Source organism: Mauremys reevesii, linkage group 2, assembly GCF_016161935.1.
Source record: "Mauremys reevesii isolate NIE-2019 linkage group 2, ASM1616193v1, whole genome shotgun sequence".
Lineage (NCBI taxonomy): Eukaryota > Metazoa > Chordata > Testudines > Geoemydidae > Mauremys > Mauremys reevesii.
Window position 1 is genome coordinate 87,372,165 of NC_052624.1, and position 23,424 is coordinate 87,395,588.

The 23,424-nt window shown below is 41.1% G+C and overlaps 1 protein-coding gene across 9 annotated transcripts in view; it reads right to left on the reverse strand.

The window, feature by feature from the left end:
- PDE1C (phosphodiesterase 1C) overlaps positions 1-23,424 on the reverse strand; it is a 533,093-nt gene that overhangs the window by 99,567 nt on the left and 410,102 nt on the right. For all 9 annotated transcript variants that reach the window (XR_005594060.1, XR_005594059.1, XM_039524494.1 and 6 more), the window contains 5 exons: positions 23,146-23,259; positions 22,264-22,446; positions 19,317-19,383; positions 12,099-12,215; positions 8,727-8,867 (listed from right to left, as the gene is read on the reverse strand). Coding sequence is in view for 7 of the 9 variants with exons in the window: in XM_039524494.1 (XP_039380428.1) it covers positions 8,727-8,867; positions 12,099-12,215; positions 19,317-19,383; positions 22,264-22,446; positions 23,146-23,259 (622 nt within the window). In the remaining 2 variants the exon portion in view is untranslated. The remainder of the gene's footprint in view (positions 1-8,726; positions 8,868-12,098; positions 12,216-19,316; positions 19,384-22,263; positions 22,447-23,145; positions 23,260-23,424) is intronic.

The window sequence follows — 23,424 nt, forward strand, 5'->3', positions numbered from 1 at the left end:
GATGGCCAGATGGCTGGTTCTCTAGGAAGTAGCATGCAATAGACCCACACTTCAATTCTCCAGACCTGGTCTTTCATTTCTCAAATGGAGGCAGTTTGCTCAGCTCCTGGAGTTCATTCTCTCAGCTCTGTTACTACTCTGATGTAGCTGGAGAGTCATTAAGCAGGCTTGAAGTCCCATCAGGCCCTCTACAGTCAAACAAGGTCAGCACAATGCAGGGTCTTGAAATGGAGAGGAAGGCTACTGAGGACAGGAGAAAAATGCCATTTATTGAGAACATCCACAGAAAACACAGCCTAGGGTTACTACAGAAGAACAGTGGATGACAAATGAAATTCAGTGTAAATAATGTATAGTTATAACAGCTCTGTGAATAAAGCGGAAAAAATGAAACCTCTAGTAAATGATCAAAAGTTTTCAGTCCCCACTTCAACTAGAACCATAATAAAGAAAATAAAGATGATGCCAGGCAGCCTGCATTTAACAGATGCAATCTCCATCCAAGTGGGGATATTACCTTTTACTAGGCTGTGATGGACTTCATCTTGCAGAATGGGGCTGGCTTTAAAGAACAAAGCCATTAAAAATGATTGAGAAAGCAGCAGGGCTCTCCCATGTGGGGGGAAAGCAGGAGCAGGGAGAGAGCAAGGAAATGTGAATGTTTTTCATTTCTGAAGGGGTGACAAAAACGATCCAGAACAAACTCTTCAAAGATGATGGAAAGAAAGAAATGAATCAAAGAATGGGCATTGGATCCCAAACTGGGAACAAAGAAAGGGAAATGAGGCATGGCTGTCACTCACAAAAGCATAATAAACATGAAGAATTAACTACTAAGAAGAGCCACTAGAGTCTAAACAAAAGACTCACTGTGTGCATAGGGAGTGAGAACAAGAAAGGACTCGATGAGCTTCCCAGTGCAAAAGTGAGTGGAATGCATTGCCAGGAAACACAGGAAAATGACACAAAGAAGAGAGTGATGGAGATAATTAGCTTATTCCTTTTTTCTGGGTTTGTGTTCATTCATTCCAAAGAATTTATCAGTTTCAGATCTCATATAAGAATGATGATCTGCTTATTAACCATAAAAGCCAGCAGGTTTTTTTCCCCATTTGGTTCAAACATAAGTGTCAGAGAAATCCTACGCTTCAGCAGTTTTACAGCTCTGCTCTATGAAATGTGCCATTATCAAGAATTACAAAAGTACAGGAAGCACTCTCATCATTTACGGTTTGCATATAACTGTGTGATTGCACAAAGAGATCACACAGTAATTCCCAATAATTATCAAGATTAATCAGATAATATTCATAAAGGAGAAAAAATAATTGAGTCACATTTGAACAACAGAGTTAATCAAAGAAAGGAAGAATGAGAGAAAAATAATGTTTTACAGATATCTATGCAGTGCCACTCTTAAAAATGTTTCTAAGTTGTGTGCTTGAGTATTTACTCCCTGAAATATAAACATTTTAAAAATCCACTATTAACTTTGTACATCAAAATTACGATAATACTGAAAATATTATACTGCCTTTCTATATACTGATGGCAGCTCTTCACCCAGAATACTGTGTTCATTTCTGGTCACGCCACCTAATAAAGATGTATAAAAGGTCTGTAGAAGTGCAAGGAGAATAATTAGAGGTATGAAAAGATCCTGGTCTGAGGGGAGATGGAAGTGATTAGGACTACATAGTTTAAAGAGAAAATAAATAACGGGGGACATGATGGAGGTCTATTAAATACTGACCGGGATAGAGAAGATGAATCAGGCTTCTTTTTACTTTCCCCCCATAATATTAGGACAAGAGGTCACCAGATGAAACTAAAGGCTCACAATTAAAACTGATTATAATACTTTTTTATGCAATGAATAATACTTCCATGGGATATTACTAAGGTCATGACCAGATTTTAAAAAGGTTTAGATACTAATGTGAACAACAAGAATATTCTCAGTAGAACTAAACAGAATAATGACATTAAGGGATGTAAACCCTCATACCAACCACTAAGTGCCTGGGTTAAGCACAAATTTCCACTATGCTGGTGCATAATTGACTATTACAGAAATGTGCACAGTTCTCTCCGGCAGCTGGAGCTGGCCACTGCCAAAGACAGGATACTGGACTATTGAACTACCCAGCATGGCAATTCCTAAGGCCTTATCATTTTATTTGGATGATATTAGTGAAGACACAGTCGTTATTCACTGGGCGTACGCCTGACCTTGTATTCTTTGCTCACCAGAAAGCCCTACATACTTCACTTGGAGGTCCCGCATAGGCGCTGACTTCCCCTCTGCCCAATGGGTGCTAGACCCTCTACCCCACCCCTGGCCCCTGCCCCACCTCTGCAGCCCAAGTCTTCCACTGAGGCCAATAATTATCACTGAAATCCAAAGGAATTTGACTAAAGACAAAAAAGTCAGCAAAGATTGCTGGATTTGGCAGCACTCTATATTATTAGCAGCCATCAAAATAAATAACACCAAGCTCTCCCCTAGGGTGCACATATAGGACTCCCATTGAAATAAACACTGCTCACATGCACATTCCCAAGGTCAACATTTGGCACTAATTTGTTATAATCTAATTTGTAATCACTAAAGCTCATTCAGAAAATTATTTTTAGATTCTGAGCTGGATGATAACATGAGAAAGGAAATAGATCCTATGTATATTTTTATAGGGTCATTGCACATCTGTTATGTATGTCTGTTTCCCCTCTGCCTTCCCCCAAAGGAGTGGCTTGCAGCCTTACTATTAGTGTTATTGTCAAAGGCAAGACAACAACATCAAGGGGGTTGAGGCTACTCAGCAAAACATTTAAAATAAATTGATCTGGACATTGAACAATTTACTGTAAAACAAATACACAAAAATCTGTAAGCCAAAAACAAAGGCACCAAAAATATGAAGATGAAATTCAGGAGCTCAGTATTAATCTCTATGCACCATTCTGTTTAATAGCTAACAACCCAAATCCATTCTCTGTCCCTATAAGTAGCATAAATATTTCTTCTAAAAACAAAAGATGACTAGGAGAGCTAGCTAACAATGCTGAAGTTAACAGACTATCCCATGCTGATAAAAACCCATAAAAAAATCTGTTATTAGCTGACTCAGGAGAGCAAGAACAAGAACTATAAAGGTCAGATCTTAATTCCATCCAGGTCAACAGAGGTTTTCCCACTGATGTCCACTGAAGTGGGATCAAGCCGTTAGTTAATCTGCCCCTGGAAAAAATGTCATTGTGGGGTTCCAGAGTTATTTTCTCTCAGCGGACTTCACATCCAGTTTGTTTAGTTCAAAAATAAAAAGATACTTTTTTCTAACTGCCATGTCTCATCCTTGGATTTGAAATCCAAATTGTGCTGTATCATGTACCGTCACCAATGATTGGCGATCCCTTAATTTCGAGGACGATCTCTACCACGGAATTACATAAGGGTCCTGAGATGACTCAGGAGTCCGACCCTGGAACTGCAAATCCGCCTGCAGTAGGTAAAGACATTTTGTGGCAGGCCAGTGGCCTGCTGGGAAAAAGTTATTTCTTTTTCCTTCCTTCTCCCTCTTTTCAGCTTCAAGGGCAATGTGTTTCTCCTTTAACAATAACATAGTCAAGAAGGTGCCAATGCCCAGAGTGAGAGTGTCTCCAGGTGGTCTTATACTTTTCACTTTGTCTAAAGAGGGTGTTCGTGATGATCAGGCCATGTTCTACACATTTGCTCAGGATGAGGGTGGCATTGGAATTAGCCTTTCCTACGCCTTCTTTTCCGATAGTGCCATTCCAGAGATCTGACTCCTGCCCAACTCTAGCGTTAAAATCTCCAAGGAGAATGATCTTGTCCTCCTTGGGAATGTTGATCAAGACTCTGTCAAGATCTGTATAGAACTGTTCCTTGATATCCTCAACAGAATCAAGCGTTGGGGCATACGCACTGACAACAGCAGCAGACTGGTTGTTGCTGAGCTCAAGATGAAGAGTCATAAGATGTTCATTGATTCCTACAGGAAATTCTGTAAGCTGACTGACAAACTTATACCTAATTGCAAAACTGACACCATGAACACGCCTGTCGTCTGTAGATTTTCCTTGCCAGAAAGAAGTGTAACCATCACCTTCTTCTCTCAGTTGACCTTCTTCTGGGCACCTTGTCTCACTCAGGGCAGCGACGTTGATATTATATCTCGCAAGTTCCCTAGCAATGATAGCAGTTTTTCTCTCCAGCTATACATTATCTTTGTTATCCATCAGGGTGAGAACATTCCATGTAGCAAAAGTCACTGTCTTTTTATAGCTTTGATCGCAGGCAGAGTGATCCCAGTGGATGCAGTAATCCAGCCAGGAGTGTATGAGACAGCCCAGGTTTAGGGCACCTTTTCTAGCCTTCTCCCCATGCGGAGTGAGCAGAGGGGATCCTAAAGAGGACTGCTCAGTCACAATAGTAGCTTCCGAATTGCACCCTGTCTCAGTCCAGGTGCCAGATGACCATTTAACTACCACCACCTACGTGCAGATTCATGGCCAGGGACTGCCAGATTCACTAATCCTGTCCCCGTGACCACTAGTCCATTGTTGCAAGGCTTGGAAGGTTGTAAAGGTGTTATTTCCCATGGTAGAAACCTGTGCATGATTTTTTTTAACGTGGGGAAGCTGGTGTGCCTACCACATGTGGTGAGCAACCACATGATCATGACAAGTTGGAGGTCTGGGGCCCAGTGGCAGGGAAAGTCCGAGACAACTGGAGATCTCCACTTGCTGCAGCCTTCATCTGCTTTCACAGCCGTAGAGATCCGAGGACTGATCCACCGTTGAGGACTTGGGAGACTGGACCGTGCTTTGTCTGTAACCCCCCCTCATACCTGTTCACCTTAGGAGACCCGACCAGGAACATCAAGCTCCTGACAACTTAGCTCTGAGGATCATTGGAACACGCAAGCCCCTTTACCACACAAGGTGACGGTCCTGGTCATCAGTATGAGGATTCAAGAATCCAGATTCTGTGGTTATACCAGCAAAGAGTCTTGTGGCACCTTATAGACTAACAGACATTTGGGAGCATGAGCTTTCGTGGGTGAATACCCACTTCGTCGGATGCATGTAGTGGAAAATTGCCATATCCTTCAAATTCTGCCTTTTACCACACCTGCATAGACCTGCTGTCTTCAGTGGGGTCAGACAAGTGTAATAGAGAGCAGAATATGGAAATTATAGAGTTCAGTTGGTGATGCATGAGCTAGAAAAGAACGCAGCTCACTCTCCTATGGTTGTGATGATGCTACAGTACTAACATGCCAAAAATAGTGAAGTAATATGACCCTGAAAACACACGGGCAGTAGGTCTGTTGAATAAGTAGGAGCCATTTTTACACAGTCACTTTTCTGAGCAGAACTGCACTGTAGGAAGTAGGAAGAGTGCCATCCTTATGCTGTTTGAGGAAAGGAAAGGAATCAATTGGTTCACGTCATAATGCAATTCACATTAAACATGGCTTTAATATCCTTAGTAATTATGTCCTTTAGTGGGTTTTCTTTAACCTACATGCTAAATATCTGCAGCGAAACAGTTAGGAATATTAGACTAGTTTGTAGAAGTTAGCTGCGGGTCTGAATCTTATCTCAGTTACTGTAGTGAAATCAGAAGTAACTGGGAGGAGTGAGACTGGAATCAGGCATTATGTTTGTACTGAAACTTTTATTAACAGTCAGCACAGGAGATTTAGTATTTCTTTAGGTCTCTCTGTTGCAATCTCAGAAACTAACATCATCTCCAAGATTTATCAGCTGGGGAAAAGGAGGACTAAAGTCTTACCAACAAGAGAGGAGGAAGATGCAAGCATTACTATGGGCTTTTCTACACTTGAAAAGCTACAATGGAACAGAGACAGCTGCGCCACCATAGGGCTTCAGTGTAAACACTCCCTACACTAATGGGTGGAGCTTTTCCATTGGCATAGGCAAGCCACCTGCCTGAGAGGTGGTAGCTAGGTTGACAGAAGAATTCTACCACCTACCTATTGTTGTCTACATCAGGGGTTAGGTCAGCTTAACTATGTCGCTCAGGGGTGTGGATTTTTCACACCCCTGAATGACATAACTGGATCCACTTAACTTTTTTAGTGTAGAACAGGCCTAATAATGCTGAGTCATTTGCAACTGAGAGTTTCTTTATCTTCTTCCTAATATTACAATTTTAATAATAAACTCTGAAGAATCAAAGGATGTTATGCAAAAGATACTTTTCAGTTGAAATCTAAGGCTTTTTTGTTTTTTATTCGAAAGTTTTACATGGATACTTGCAATGGGAGGAGTCAATGCCAAACACAATTGTATCTGCTTAAGTTGGCTGTTTCTGAAAAGCAGCAACTGAACCATATTTAAATAAAAATAAAGCACAATACAATTTCATTTAACAACATACCAGTCACAGGAACAGCAACCAATTCATCCAATTGTATACCAATTAGTGTGGGTTGGAAAATGGATTTTTCTCTTCCATGAAAAATGTCAAGCTTTCAGAAAAAAGTTTCATCCCAAACTGGGAAAAAAACCCAAAATGTCTATTTTACTGAATGAAATTTAAATTTTTGTTTTTGTTTTGATAAATTTGAAATGTTTCTTTTCAATTCCAAGCATTTTCATATAAATAAAAGTAAATTTAAAACAGTCTCATTCCAAAACAAAACAAAACAAAAATCAAAAGTTTTCTTTATGAAAATGTCAAAACATCCCATTTTTTGTCATTTTTGAAATTTCTTTTTTCCATTTTTTTTCTGAAACAAAACTTTGCCAAAATAAGTACAACTTCACAACAACAAAAATTCAGTTTGAAAACTGTTTCAATGAAAATTTTTTGAAACTGTATGGTGGGCCATCAATGCTCATGAAATTCAGGGCTGGGGTGCAGGACGGGGTGAGGACTCCAGCTGCGAGTGTGGGCTCTGGGGTGGGACCAGAAATGAGGAGTTCTGGGTGCAGGAGGGGACTCCGGGCTGGGGTAGTGGGTTGGGGTGTGTGGGGAGGGGGCTCCAGCGGGGGCGGCCTCTGGGGTGGGGTTGGGGATGAGGGCTTGGGGGTGCAGAAGGTTGCTCTGTGCTGGGCCCAAGGGGTTCAGAGGGTGGGAGGGGGATCAGGATTGGGGAGTGGAGGGGGTCAGAGTGCAGGCTCCAGGCAGCGCTTACCTCAAGCAGCTCCCAGAAGCAACGGCATATCCCCTCTCTGGCTCCTAAGTGGAGGCGTGGCCAGGCAGTTCTGCATGCTGCCCCATCCACAGGTGCTGCTCCTGCAGCTCCCATTGGCCACATTTCCTGGCCAATGGGAGCGGCACTTGGGGCGGGGGCAATGTGCAGAGCCCTCTGGCTGTCCCTATGCGTAGGAGCCAGGGCAAGGACATGCCGCTGCTTCTGGGAGCCGTGTGGAGCCACAGCACATGTGGAGCAGGGAAAGCCCCGGACTCCTCTCCCCAGCGGGAGCTCGAGGGCTGGATTAAAACGTCTGAAGGGCCGGTTGTGGCCCCTGGGCTGTAGTTTGCCCCTGATCTAGTCTGACCTCCTGTGCATTGCAGGCCACAGAACCTCACCCTCCCAACTCTTGTGATAGACCTCTAACCTTTGGCTGAGTTACTGAAGGCCTTTTCAGTCAGATCCATGCCTCTCCTTGCTGGTCCAAGAGCCAAGGACAATTATATTCCCTACACTTGAGAGGCATTCATTCATGGATGTTAGGGTGAGAAGGGACCATTATGATAATCTAGTCAGACCTTCTGCATAACCTAGACCATAGAATTTCACCAAGCCCATAACTTCTGGTTGAGCTAGAGCAGATTTAATGATTTCAAGCAATGGAGGATTCACCATGTTACTAAGTACATTGTTCATTGTTATACACTTGGACTTCCAGTTTGAATTTGTCTTGCTTCAGCTTCCAGTCACTTAATTTTAATATGTTTTTGTCTGGTACATTAAAGAACCCTCTGTAATCAGATATCGTTTCCCTGTGTAGGTACTTACAGGCCACGATCAAGTCACCTTTTAACCTTCTGTTTGTTAATCTAAACAGATTTAGCATCTTTAGTCTCTTTGCTGTAGGTTTTCCTGACTTCTAATCATTGTTAAATGCAGGGTCTGCACCTCCTCCAGGTACCCTAGGGGCATGCATCACCTCAAAGGAGACAAAGGAGGCAAGGCCTGCACCAGTTCTATCAAGGAGGGATTGTGCCATTCTACTTCCCTAGAGTTTCAGTATAACCAGTCTATTGTAGATACTTGTACAGATCCCATCACCATACCATCTGAGATTCTCACAGTCTTTAATGTATTTATCTTCACAACACTCTTGTAAATAATAATATCCCCATTTTGAAGATGGGGAACTGAGGCACAAAGAGACTAAATGACTTGCCCAAGGTCACACAGGGAGTCTGTGGCTGAGCAGGGAATTGATTGCAGGTTTCCCAAGATTAGCACCCCAACCACAAGACCATCCTTCCACTCCATGATCATTATAAACAGAATTTCACTATATCCAAGATCACTATAAAAGTAATTTCACCATATCCAAGTTATCCAATAATACTGAGCACCTACAGAGCACTTTTCATTTTCCTAGCACTTAGAAATGACAAGTTCACCTACAGTAGGAATTGTTTCCACCCTTATACAACCTCTTTAATGAGCACAAATGCTGCAGTCTCATTGTTCTGGTATTCACATACTTACCGCTACACCTGTCTTAAAAAGGAGATAATGTACAGTCTGTGTAACATCTGCTGCGTGCATTAGATTGTGATAAGGATTTTTATGTTTGCTGTATCCAACTTCCAGTGCTTCCACAAAGGAGACAAGAGCAGAAATGGGAATCTAAAACAGGAAACATGAAGTTAAATGCACTGAGGACAGAATTATCTTCAATTATTAGCATTTTTATGAGTAACTTTCATCTAGTGCCCCAAAATGTGATCTACACATAAATAAATCGCCTAAAACACCTTAGCAGACACTGCGGAAACTAACAGTAAATCAAGAAGTTTACCCATTCCTAACTACATCAGGGATGAATCACACACACACACATACACAATAACAAGACATTACACTACTACATGGCTGTTTGAAGACATAATGCACAATAAAAAACAACAGAGAGACCTTGATTGATTGCCCCTGAAGAAATGTTTCAATACAGGTCACAAAGTGTATGTCTGTTCTCTCATGACCATTGTTAAACATCATTGCTTCACAATTTATGGCTTAGATTTTTAATGGCACATATTACAGCTACACTGAAACATTCCATAAGAAGCATTATTTACCCAAGTCTTTGCTTAGTAACTATTTCCCAAATTCTGCTCTCAGACACAGTACAGATTTGCAACACTCACTCACTCCAATGATAGTACTATACACATAAGTGAGAGCAGAATTTAGCAATTTCCTGGGGAGGAGAATGTCACTAGTCCAATCACACATTTAAGGGAATGGCAACATCTGCTCTCCAATGCTAGTACCACATGCTCAGAACTACAATATCTGAAGTTCTTGTGTGGTGGCTATCTGGATCTGTACGTTCATTAAATGAATATGGCATAACTAAGATATGTTTTATGCAAGACGGGCCATGTGAGGTATCATTGGAAAGGTTATGATCTACTGAATGTGATTATCTAATTTGTACACATGTATAATTTCTGTATCTGAAGTTAGGAATATTGACCATGTAACAATTACAACTGTGTGTGTACTTGGGAAACGCACACCAGACAGTATGCAATCAGCCTGGATGGGCCATTAGGAAGGACAGTAGGACTGTGAAGATACTAATCTCCCTCCTTCCTGAGAAGTTTCTTAAAATGCTGCTTTGACACTGAAGGGTCATGTGATCATGTCACCTGGTACAGGATAGCATCTTGAAATGCTGGTACTTTTCCCAAGGGAAGGAGCTGGGGGGTCAAACTAGGACACAAAGTATTACCGCAATATGTAAATCCTATTTAAGGCTGGGGAGTGAGTTAATCTAGGCTCTTCTCCATTGCCTCCCTGCCCAAGAAGGAAGACTGCTGAAAACACCTGAAGCAACAAAGGAACTGAGCTGGGGGAGGCAGGGGCTGAGCCAAGACAAGAAAGGTCAGCCTGTAAAAGAAATGCCTGGAGATTTAAGCTGCATGTGGTGCAGTTTATGTTCAAGAAACTCTGCAACCTGCTTGAAACAACATTTAGGGTGAGAAATGTATTTGTAGTTAGTATTCCTTAGTGTATTAAGCTTAGTTTATGTGTTTTGTTTTATTTGCTCAGTAATCTGCTTTGATCTGTTTGCTATCCCTTATAATCACTTAAAATTTATCTTTTGTAATTAATAAACTTGTTTTTTGTTTATTCCAAAACCCAGTTTGTGCAATTCATAACTGGGGGGGGACAACAAAAAGCTGTAGCATATCTTCCTCCACATTGAGGGAAGGAGTGAATTTCATGAGCTTATGCTGTATAGCTCTCTATACAGTACAAACAGGGCCGGTGCAACCTATTAGGCGACCTAGGCAGTCGCCTAGGGCACTAGGATTTGGGGGGCAGCATTTTCTTCGGCCGCCCCGGTCGCTGCCAGCATTTAGGCAGAGGGAGCTGGGGCAGGGGGGCATGGGGAGGGCCGCCTGCAGCAAATAAGGGGGGGGCAGCCCGCAGGGGAACTCCTTGCCCCAGCTCACCCCAGCCCTGCCTCCTCCCCGAGCACACCATGGCCGCTCCACTTCTCCCGCCTCCCAGGCTTGCGGCGCCTAAGCAGATTGGCGCTGCAAGCCTAGGAGGCAGGAGAAGTGAAGCAGCGACAGCGTGCTTGGGGTGGAAGCAGAGCAGGGGTGAGATGGGGCCAGGGGGTGCCTCAGGGCGGAGGGGGGATGGGGAGCTGCCAGGGGGGGGGTGCCTCAGGGCGGAAAGGGGCTGCTGCCACGGGGGGGGGGGCCTCAGGGCGGGGGCTCAGGGATGGGGGAGGGCGCAAGGTGGAAGTTTCGCCTAGGGCGTAAAACATCCTTGCACCAGCCCTGAGTACAAGACAATCTAATTTTGGGTTTACACTCTAGAGTGCTGGGCAATTCCCCGAGCTGAGTCCTTCCACAGAGAGCTGATTGCAGACTCTGTGTGATTCTACAGCTGGGTGTGTCCCTACCTGTGTGTGTGCCAGAAGGGGGCCTGAGAGCCTGTCACAGCAGCACAGAGTAAGGGGAACCCAGGCTGGTGGGACAGGTGGGCTCAGTGGGATCTCAGTACATCAGGTGGCACCCCAGACGTGGGGTCCAACCCGTCACAATCATGAACATAGCATGCTTCATAGGAAGCAAGAGAAATAGCAATATTTAATTTTGAGGGGAGACAAGAAGGGGTTACCGTTACTATTTAGATTGTGGCAGTATCCATTCTGAATATGGCAGTCCCAAGAGTGGCCAAGATTAAATGCATCCTGAGATTTTAAAGCCCTTGTATCCCCCATTGAAAAATCTTTTAAAATGCATTCATTGCATCAATAATTCGATAACACTAACCGTGAAACTGTAGCCAGTACAAGTTGTTCAATCAACTATCAGTAGTGCATCAACAATGCTTGTTCATACAGTGACTAAATCTGAAGATTTTACAGCACATAAGAGTACAGTTGGGTATTCCCAATGTTCCAGGTACAGTTTAGCCAGGATCTCTCTTAAAAATTACATTTATTTAGTGATGGACTCATCTAAGCTGTAATTTCTATCATGATGAGGGACTCAAGTACAACACGTCAATCTCGAAATGGTGAAAATACAGCTCATTCTTGAAGAGGAAATGTGACTGAATTATATTCCAGGACTGTTATGCAGCCCCGCAAAAGTCTAAAAAAATTTCTTGTTGACTTTGAAGGGAACATATTTGGGCCCAGTCCATCAAAATGCATGGTTTAGCAGACATTTGTAGTGCACAGGAAAGTATTTAAATCAATGAACAGCTCCAACATAGTAAAAGTTACAGTAAAAGTATGGGTGGAACATAGGTTGAATAAAGTTTGAGTTTATTTCTTTCAATGATCTTCTGGGGAGTTGGGAAGAAAAGTCTCATCTCAGATTTACTAACCTTGAAACGGCTGATCAGATCGTAGCGTGTGAGAAGTTCATAGAAAATGAATTTCAGTGCATGATCCCCGCTAGCATCATTCAGTGCAAATACATCAAAGGACCACTTGTCTACATTCTGCAAGGTGAGGAAAAAAGGTGTTAATACAGCCATTTCTTTTATAATTATAATGCAATTTCTGCTGCTTTAAATCTTTAACAATCAGGAAAGCATAATTTTGCGGAATATGAAAAAAAAATCATCACTGCTTCTGGATTACTCTAATTTCATTTAATCAGAGCATGTTCTATTTCAGCGGTTTTCAAACTGTGGGTTGGGACCCCAAAGTGGGTCCCAACCCCATTTTAATGGGGTTACCAGAGCTGGCATTAGACTTGCTGCAGTCTGGGGCCAAAGTCCGAGCCTCACCGCCCAGGGACAAAGCTGAAGTCTGAGGGCTTCACCCGGGGTTGGTGAGGCTCAGGTTACAAGCTCCCCACCTGGGGGTTCAGCTTTGGGCCCCCTGCCCAGGACAGCGAGGCTCCGGCAGGTTCAGGCTTCATTCCTCCCCCGCTTCCCCGGGTCATTTAGTAATTTTTTTTATAGAACGAGGTTGCAGAGCAATGAAGTTTGAGAACCCCTGTTCTATTTTGCCCTGCAATGTGTTACGATCATGGCAGATCTGGCAGGAGATTAACAAACAATATACATTCAAAAATGATTTTTTTTAATTATGGTCACTCATGATATCTAACTATGATCAGCAAAGGCTGAATGTCAAAAGATTTGGAATCCTGGTTTGGATAAGCATCCTACCATTACTACAGGTTTCAGAGTAGTAGCCGTGTTAGTCTGTATGCGTAAAAAGAACAGGAGTACTTGTGGCACCTTAGAGACTAACAGATTTATTTGACTACTGTAGCCCACGACAGCTTATGCTCAAATAAATGTGTTAGTCTCTAAGGTACCACAAGTACTCCTCTTCTTTATACAGTCTACAGTTGGCACTGTTGCATATTCAGCATCTGTCTCTGCATTGGTTGCAGTTCTGTGCTTTCTCCTAAGTCTAGGAAAATACTGTGGGTACTGGGCCAATTGAGAATGGTGAATGTTGAGATTTTAAAGGCACCTGTTGTGTCAGAATCTCTCACGTCTGCAGAGTCTCTCTCTGCAGTTCTCACAAGAAGAGGCTCCCCGAAGCATAAAATACAATTTCATGCTTCAGTCTGACCTAGAAACACAGAATGAGCAGTTTATCTTGTGGCAAAATAACAGAAGAAATATCTGATGCCTGAGGTCCAATTTCCACTGGCTGTTACTCAGTTTTTACTAATTCACTAGGCAAACACCCACTGAAGGAGCTTGCCAGAGAGTCTGAGTGAAAACTGAGATTGTCTGAACTGGCAAACACCAAGCACGTAGGACCAGTTCTGGTCCCCACCTCTGAGAATGTAAAGGCACCCCTGGCAGCGGAATCAGTACATTTCCACTGGGCAAGGGATGGAAAGGATGTAGAAGTGACCTTAGAATGACCATGTCTGTAAAACTGTAAAAAGTGAATGCAAGATTATAAAGGTCACAATAACCTATAACAACAAATGTTGATGGGAAAAGGTGCAAAAGGAAGGCAGAAAGACTGAATTAATCCAAATAAAAAAGGCCTATTGGTATAATTCATGGACTGTGTTAAGATCATGCTTAATTAAAAAAAAAAAGTATAGGACTCAAAATCAATGGACCAAAATTGGTGTGTCAGAAATTAGGCTTAACTAGTGAACAAATTAATGAGGGGATAGGCCATTCCTCCCATTACTCCTTTTTAGGATTGTTAAAAAGAAAAATACTTTTGGGGGAAATTAGCCGAAGAACCTGATTGCAAACAACCACTGACAGAGACAGGAGAACAGCAAAGGAGCAAGTTTTACCATGATGGCTGCCACCGACACTGTCTCCTGTGACCCTGGGATCTACCATAATACAGCTGGGCCTTTGTCATTCTGATTCTGAGAGATGTCCTAACCAGACCAGGCCAGAGAGTGGGAGCCAGATGATATTGCTACTTCCACCAGCTCAATCCCAACTGGGATGTAAGTCTGACTCTCTCTCTCACACACACACACACACAGTCTGAGTCCTTTTCCTTCATGCCTTGTTTCTTATCTTTCCTATCTCTCGCCTTTTGTCTTGTCTAATAAGGGTCTGGCTTAGCTGACCAAGACCGTATATTTTGCAACACTGCTGTAAGCCTGTGACCAGAGTGGCAGATACAAACAGTGCCCTAAATGACTCGATGCTGGTACGAGTTTGCCAGGTCTCAGAGTGGCTAATAAGACCATGTACCCTACCTGTATACCTCCAGCAGCGAAGCTGCAACTAAAGTTAATACCAGAGATGGAATCTGCATTTTCTGTCTTTGCTGTTCTTTTCTCTCTCCTCCTGCATATATTTTCATATATTTGCCTTGTTTTGCCTTCTAGGATACAGGATTGAACTTAACAACAGTTCCAGCTTCTCTCAACTAACTTCATCTCTTTTCCCCAAAAAGGCCAGTTATTGCCATTTTAATGCCATCTAAAAAACTGTCAAAAGGGAGATATTCCTTCTAAAGACTTTGCAGCTAAAAGGAAAGGGAACCAGGGATGTTGTTAAAATGAAAACCTCATTTAATACTTTACATTTCAAATGTTTTAACAGTTTTTCCTTTTTTTCCTCTATCTTTAATAAAAGGTAAGATGGATTTTTAATGGTGTGTTTGCCTTGGTACTGAGCAGGCCGCGGTCTCTGTATACCAAACCACAAATGTTGGACAGTGACTGTGTCATATTAACACCTTTGACTCTTTGGGGCCACACATTCCATCTAAATTAATGCAACAGACCAAGCCCACAAAGCACATAAGCTATATGTAGTCCTGCAACATCTCCCACATCTTCCTTCCCCATCCTGTTATTTAACACTGACCTATTTCTATAGCCAATTTCAAATACAACTGGGGGGACTCTATGCAGCACTGAGGTCTCTATCTGAACAAAAAAGTACATTTATCTTTTCAATAGTTTTATTCATTGAATTAGAGAATAGTATCAAAAGTCAAACACTCAATACATTTGTTACCTGTATATTTAAGTATGTGTATTTAATTATGCTGAATGCCCATCATTTGCTGATACAGACTAAAAAGGCTACCACACTGAAACCTGTCATCATTATGCTAGTATAAGTTTAGTGTCAGGGAGCCTACAATTTTTTAAACGGGTGGGTTTTATTTCAATTGCAATTTAAAGACATAAAATAAATATAAAAGTATAAAAATGTAAGGAATAGTGGGGAAACAATTAGATACCCTCTCCCTTCAGTAATGCTGAAAACCAGATCCAAGTGGTGTTCAGTTCATGCTGGTTTTAATATCACTCCTACATCACACATGTTATTGAATATCCAAGAGTTAACATGACCCTAATTTTATTCAACTTTTTTTTTACACTACATGTATTTCCTCAGGTTCTCCAGAAAACTACAGAATAGGAGAAAAATCACAGTAGTGTTTAACTGCCAACATTGGTAGAGGGGTAGATATCCACATTCAGTTGGGAGATTTTCCCCCACGCTGTCTACTGAATTATAAATCATATAGAAAAGCTGAGGGTGGAGAGGTGGTGGGTACAGTAGGAGTAAGCATTAATTTTAGTTTATAAGACTCAATTCAGCAAGATTCTGAACAAAGCACTGAGCACCATTGTCACCTACTGAAGTCACTCAGCACCTTGTGGGATATAGCCCATAGTTACGTTTTGTCCAAGAGTGAGGTGTTTTTGAAATGTCATGTGCCCTCCTCTCCCTAGCAAAATAAGAAAAGGTGCTAGAGAAGGTATAGCTGGGAGAATGATATACAGATCAGCAGTGCAGCCATCTTTGGCCTAAGACCAGCATTCCTGATTGCTGAGAACTTTGTGGTACTGCCAGCAGGAGCATATTCATGCCTATCTGAATTACACTCCTTTAACTGTGCATTAAAGATTTACATCTTTAAATTGGACGTTATCCTCCACACTTAATCTCTGTTGCATGTTGACCTGCAATTCCTCAAGGCACTTTCATTGAAAAAGAAAGATGATTGCATTTTATTTATGCATGCGTATGGGGATGACTTTGGCGCCGTGTCCCAGGGACAAGGAAGGGGATCAGCTAGACATAACATTATGCTGAGTGTTGTTAAACAACAGACTCTGGGTGGAATATTCCTTCGCTTTTAGCAAGACTAAAATCTTGTTGGAAATTGCATTTGTGTAAGAGATGCAGAGGCAGATCCTCAGCTGGTGTAAACTCTCATCGCTCCATTGACGCCACGGAGCGATGAGGATTTACACCAGCTGAGCATCTGCCCCTTAAGATCAGCCCTGAAGGAAAAGACGCAAACAAGGCTTATAATCTTTAAGTACCATGTAGCCATTATCCAACTAGCAGGACAGTTAAATAAGACCAAAGTACTGTGATTACATCTGACCATAATTTGGACCTGATCCCCAAAACCTCCCACATGCAGAACTCCTCCTGGAGTGAATGGCATTGGATATAGAGTCTTTGAAGGCTCAAGCTTGTGCCTCAGAGCGAAAAACCCATGCAGAGCCTGGTGAACGTCTCAGAAAGAGTCAGAGAGCAACAGGGGACATTGGGGTCTCAGTCCTGCCCTCAGAGAGTCATTTTCACATATGTTGGTAAATCATCTTCTACACAGCAACTGATTTTACAAGCACTGAGGACAGGGCCAAGCTCTTAGGGAGGTGATTTGTGGACTGCGCCTTAGAAGAGAAATCATAAACTGTGCTTTTGATTTTCAAACACTATCAGCGGGACTAGGCAAGAGAAGCAAATAAAAGGGGGGATGCTCCCCCCTGCAAAAGGTTAAGTCCAAACTCTTTGAGCTATTCAAGAAAATGGGTGGGGAGTAGGAGAGATGGGGGGAAACAGTGCAGAAAGCATCCACACAGTCCTTTTAAAAGCTTCACTGGTTTTAGGTGTTTATTCTATTTTATAAGTCACTGACTCCAGTCAGGAAGCAAATGAGTGAATAATAATAATGTGTATTTGTATGTATAGACATCCATAATTTATACAAGTATTGAAACTTTTAAAATAATAATAATAATAATAATAAATAATAAAAATAATATATGGCTTGATTGTGAATTCAGTAAGAGTTTTGCCACAGATTTTTTACCAGGTCAGTCCTACTTTTTCATATGATGGTCTCTATATCCCAGGAACTTCTTTGAGAACAACTGAAATGTCCCAGTTTTTAATGTCAGCAATCAAAACATAGGCTTTGGGGTTTTTTATAAGTACAGAATTATAGTTCAAAATGTATCATTACAGCAAAGAGAATTTGCTCTGTGTTTACAAGAAACAAACAAACTAATGGAATGAGGGTTCAGCATGACAAACGGTGTTTGGAGGGAAGAGGAAAGTTGAATGAGTGTAGACCCTCTCAAAGATGTTCTGTTGCTCTAAGCCAGGGGTAGGCAACCTATGGCAAGGGTGCCGAAGGCGGCACGCGAGCTGATTTTCAGTGGCACTCACACTGCCAGGATCCTGGCCACCAGTCCGGGGGACTCTGCATTCTAATATAATTTTAAATGAAGCTTCTTAAACATTTTAAAAACCTTATTTACGTTACATACAACAATAGTTTAGTTACATATTATAAACTTAGAGAAAGAGACCTTCTAAAAACGTTAAAATGTATTACTGGCACGCAAAACCTTAAATTAGAGTGAATAAATGAAGACTCGGCACACCACTTCTGAAAGGTTGCCGACCCCTGCTCTAAGCACTTGTCTACACAAACACATAGTTCCCAGCAAGCTGTGGTGTGAATCTACCCCATGCTAACCTGTCACAGTGTAACTGTTCATATATACCCTCCTGATGCACATTAACAGTCCGCTAATGCACTTTTGATCTAGTCCAATTTCAAAGAGGACTAGATCAAACTGTTAATGCGGATCAGCAGGGTGCACATGAACAGTTAGACTGTGGCAGTCTAGTGAGGGTAGATTCACACACCCCGCTTGCCGCAAACTAATTGTTCATGTAGACAAACCCAAAGTGAAGGTTAACCATGTTTGTTTAGTGTTTCAAAATAAAATAATTCGGAACACTAAGGGTGAAATCCTGGGCCTGTTGAAGTCAGGAGTTTTGGCACTGACTCCCATGGGGGCAGGATTTCACCCAAAGAAGCAAGACAGGACCATAATGCCCTACATTGAGGGAGGATTTCAAAGTGCCTGGGCTTCATTGTTCTCCTGTGATGCAGAGAAATAGTGTTCCTCCATTTTACATATAAAAAGGTTGAAACACACAAAGATTCTGGGCTAGATCCTGCTCCATTTACTTCAAAGGAAGTTATCGTATTAACTTCAACTAGAGTAGAACAGGGACCCTATGTCACATATCTCATGTCTATGGTAGAGCTGGAAAACAAATTCAGGTCTTCTGACTCACACTCCAATGCCTTAAACACAAGACCACTATTCAGCCCTTACCTTGTTGAGCCTATAGTAAGATGTGAAACACTGTGCCTGTCTCATTGTGAAGGGCTGGGTATCCAATCTACAGACAGGCTAAACTACAGTACTGAAGTGGCAGAATCTCTTCAAATCATATTTCAGTTCAACACACAGAAACACAAAGGTTTGTGCTGACTCACTCATCACTAATATAGCAGAGACTTGTATAAAGGCATTATCCATTAGGACATCATGCCTGGTTTTTCTCAATAGTTCACATAAACTGCCAGTGGTTTCATGATCTCCATGGTCCTTGTTGACATGAACAGGAATCACAAATGTAACATGTCACAGCTGTAACATCTCAGTCTTCCCATTTAAAAGCACACAAAGTTACTCCTCAGTCAAACTCGTGCATCGTAATTTTCTTTATTTACTATCAAAGTCTCAAGTTGATTTCAGCATCCCATTCAGTTCTCAGTTGCCCTGAGTATTGCAACCTCCCACAGAGCTATGACCTTATCCTTCTGGTCATCTTCGCCACTTGAAAATGGCCAGAACCTTGATCTGTTTTTACTCAACAGGAAGGATTTTCCCTTAGGTCAGTAAATGATTAATGTTTGTGAATTATATTAAACTTCAGAGAGGATGAGAGGGAGAATTCAAAGACCTCCCACCAAAATATCACAGTGCCTTACCAACACTTGTTAAAAGACACTTTCATCAGTATTACCTTTAGCACTCCAATTACAGCTGGTGGGTAGCTCAGGCCAACCATATTTGATGTCCGTCTGTACATTCTACCAAAATAAAATAAATAAATGAACAGAAAAACAAAATAGAAAACCAAAGATCCATTTGAGTTCTTTTCAGGAGACATCATTTATTCAAGAAAAACATATTGCAATTCTTCTTTCCTGTACATATTCTCCGCATCTTTATTTGAGTCCTAAGGATGACCTCAATTTTCCTCATTTTACATCCTTCCTACTCCACGACACATACTAGGGCCACAGTCTTCCTGGACAAGTAGAACCAAATGGGATTTCATTCAGCATCTGCCTCATCTTGATCAAGCAGAGGAGCTGCTCTTCAGCAATGCAAGACTTTCCTATTCTCCCACAATAACTGCGTCTTCAACCCTCTCAGTCCTTGCTGTCCCAGGACAGAATGCATTTCAAGATAGAGCTTCAGTAAGCATATCAAGTCTGTTGACTGGACTTATTCAGCTCCTATATGGTACAGCTTTTCCAACAATTTACTTTGTTTTTTAAAACAGCTCCATATAGTCTTGTGTTGTTTGTGTGTGCAGGTGTGTGCAAAGGGTGTAATCAGAAAAGCTGGGTAAATAATTTGATTTTGGGGGGGCTTGTTGGCAAGTCCAAAACCTCAAAATAAATATTTGCTTTGGGTTGAAGCAAAAGTGAATTAAAAAAAACTTTCAGTGAATTAAAACATCAAAAAAATGTAAATTTGGGTCAAATGAAATACTTTGTTCAACAGAAAACTAAATGTGTCAGTTCAGTTTGAGCATATTTCATGTTTTTGAATTTAAAAAAAATAAAATTAAAGGAAATTGTGAAGCAAAAAGTCATTTTGAACCAAAAAGATCACAATGCTTTCCTTTGAAAACATCGAAACAAAATGTTTTTCATTTTACTGAATATGTTGTTTTTTCTCTAAACAAACAACTTGGTGAAACCAACACAAAATCACAAAACATTTCAGTGTTGTCAAAGCTACATTTTTCACTGAAAAAAGTTTAGGACAAAAGATTTTGCCCAGCTCTAGTAATTAGCACCTATGCCCTGATTCAGCAAAGCACTTGAGCATGTGTTAAACCTGAAGTGTGTGCTCAAGTCCCATTGACTTTAATGGGTTTGTACAAGTGCTCAAAGTTCAACACATGCTTAAATGCTTTGCTGAATAAGGCTATAGGTGCGGACTGCACCCTTCTCTACATGTAAACAACATAAGACCTAATGGAAATACATTTATACAGTTATTACCAGAGACAAGTCTACCATACATGATTTCCCAGGCTTTTGGTAAATGAAATATTTCAATAACCAATAATATTTTAATATGAATTTTAAAAAAAGCAATTGAAAAACATTCACAACACGTCGAAAAAAAATGGGCTTGTTTTAAGACTTCTGAAATTAAAAGAACTTTGACAGTTTGATTCCCCGCCCCCAAAATATAGATTTTAATCCTGCAACCATCTCTGATCATGTGATTTAGGTAACTATCCATCAGTCCTGAACAACAGATGGTAGAAAATGCAGTAATCCACTGACTTTGTTATGAGCTGTTCATGAACAACACAGGCTCAAGTATGTTAATAAAAAACTACTTACTGAACAATTTCAAATAGTGAATAAATCTGTAAAAAGATCGTTCAAAAACAGAAAAAAATGCTAAATGAATTAAATACATTTTTTCAACAAATGTATTGTTTGGTTGGTGTACATAGTATAGCTTGTCAAAGTGGTGAGAAAAGTTTTCCAAACTGAAGCAATGACAGGTGCACCCCCTTAACTTATAGACATCTGCTAGTGCTCTTAACACAAGTACAACACATTTCTGAATATTCAGAGACACTGATAGAAAAGAAGCTATAAATATGCAGGAAGAAACTATCATGTTTCTATGTAGCCTGTGGTATAATGGCTACCAAACATGTCTAACGGACCCTAGGTTAGACCATCAATGAAATTCTGATAAACACTATTGCTAACCTACTGTGACTGGAGTGAACAACTCCTACAGAAATGTACTATATAAAACAAAATATTGTAGATACTACATAAAGAGTTCAGTTAAAAGTAACTCTTCACTACACTGAGAGCCCAATTCAGCTCTGCCATGAGTGCATTCAACTTCATTGTAGATAACTGGGATGTGCCTGCTTACACATTGTCTAAATTTGGCCATGAGTATATTTCATAGATGTGACTCCATATTCTGTTTTGAAGAAACAGAATGTCAGAGAAGGGAGGTTCCTCAATAAAGACAGGTGAAACTCTGAAAGTTGGATACAGGGCAGTCCTAATTCAAACAGCAAGAAGTTTTAAAAGGTTCAGATGTTTGAAATCAGGTTTGATCTAGCTCTAGAGGTGTGATTTGGTACAAGCTGCAGGAATCAGCAGTGGAGAAGACTGAGGGAGTTTCATTGGTTTAGTGGACTCCTCTGAGTTCTGAACCTTTAAACTGATTTTGTTACTCATGTAATTCAAGCCGGGAATGATGAGATACAGGTTTGGTTTGGTTTGATTTACATTAGCCACCTGTCCATCCTTTATACATTTTACTGGACCACAAAGGTAGAGTTACTCCAGGGACTGAATTGTCTGCCTTTGGTTAACCTCTTATCCCTATCATAGGAATATCTGAAGCCATATATTCTTTGTCCTCCCTTTGGCCACTGAAAGCATACATTAAAAAAAATAAGAGGAAAAACCAAAATGGCACCAGTTATATTAGATCCATATTATGCTAATAGCGAATAAATACGTGAAGATTCCATTTATGATCAATTATTTAGTCCCAGTTTTCCAGTCCTTGCTCACCAATACGTACCAATAAAAGCAAAATAAAATAGTCTTCATTCAATATTAAAAATACAATCTGCGAAGCCTGACCAGCCACTGGAGCAGAATAATTAAATCTTCCTTTACCTCTCCACGAATATACCAGCTTGCACTGCATGGACGATGCTCCTGAACCGGGGCTTTTCCTCGGACCTTTTAAGCATCATCCCCATCTGCCGCGTGAAGGTGGAGGCCAACCAATCCCGGACCTCAGAGGGCACGGAGTCTGACTGAATATCACTGAGCTCATCTTCTGTGTCCAATAAACGCCTGAAGGAGAGTGGAAAAATGGGTAAATAGAGGGCTCTTAACACAGGTTTATAACATCTCATACACACTCTAATTAAAACAGTTGTTAAAAATTCACTCTTTTTTTTTTTTGGTAACCCTAATGGAACACGTTTTTGACAATCTATAACAGATTGTTTATTTTCTTGGATAGCCACATGCCAGATTGTGAAGCTCACTCCCAGGCAGATAAACAAGAGAATCAGCACACTGAAACAGCTCCATTACTCTCTCATGATTTCTCATCTTCAGCTTTCCAGTATTCACAATCCCAATTTTGTCATCTTTTTTATCTGGGTGAGATTTATAACATTTCCAAATAACAATCAGATAATCACTTCCTTTTAAGTTTTGGAAATTTTGCCCAAGACGCTTCTGTAGACGTACATTTAGTTCTGGTGAAACGAATTGACATGATAGATTTGGCAAATTTAAGTCACCTATTTATGTACATGTCAATGGGTAGAAGCAGAAGTGTGAACAACACCCCACCAGTTTGCCTCAATCCTGACATGGATGGCTATCTTAAGAGGATAGTTCAGATCTTGGACTCTCATCTGAGAATGACAGCAACTATGCCTATTGTGGAGGCCTTTAGTCCATCAGTTTCCCAACTGATATGTAAATTACAACTTAATTTGAGTGGTACACAATATCAATACACTGGGGTAGTTAACTCACCTAGTTTCATCAATGTACACTGATTCAAGTACGGCAGCTGCATATTCCAAATTCTTTTTTAGGTCTACAACCGAAGCCTCTCCTCTCTCTAATTGCTTTACCAAAGACCGCAACCTAAGAGAGGAAAACAAGAACCTAGTTAGCACTGAGAGAAATGGGTTTGAGATTGAATAGCAGTTCAAAATACAATCCGACATAAAACGTAACCTCAAATATTGTCAGATTAAGATCCTTTGAACTTTGAAGATCCAGCAAAATTCCTTAGTACTATCTTCATAA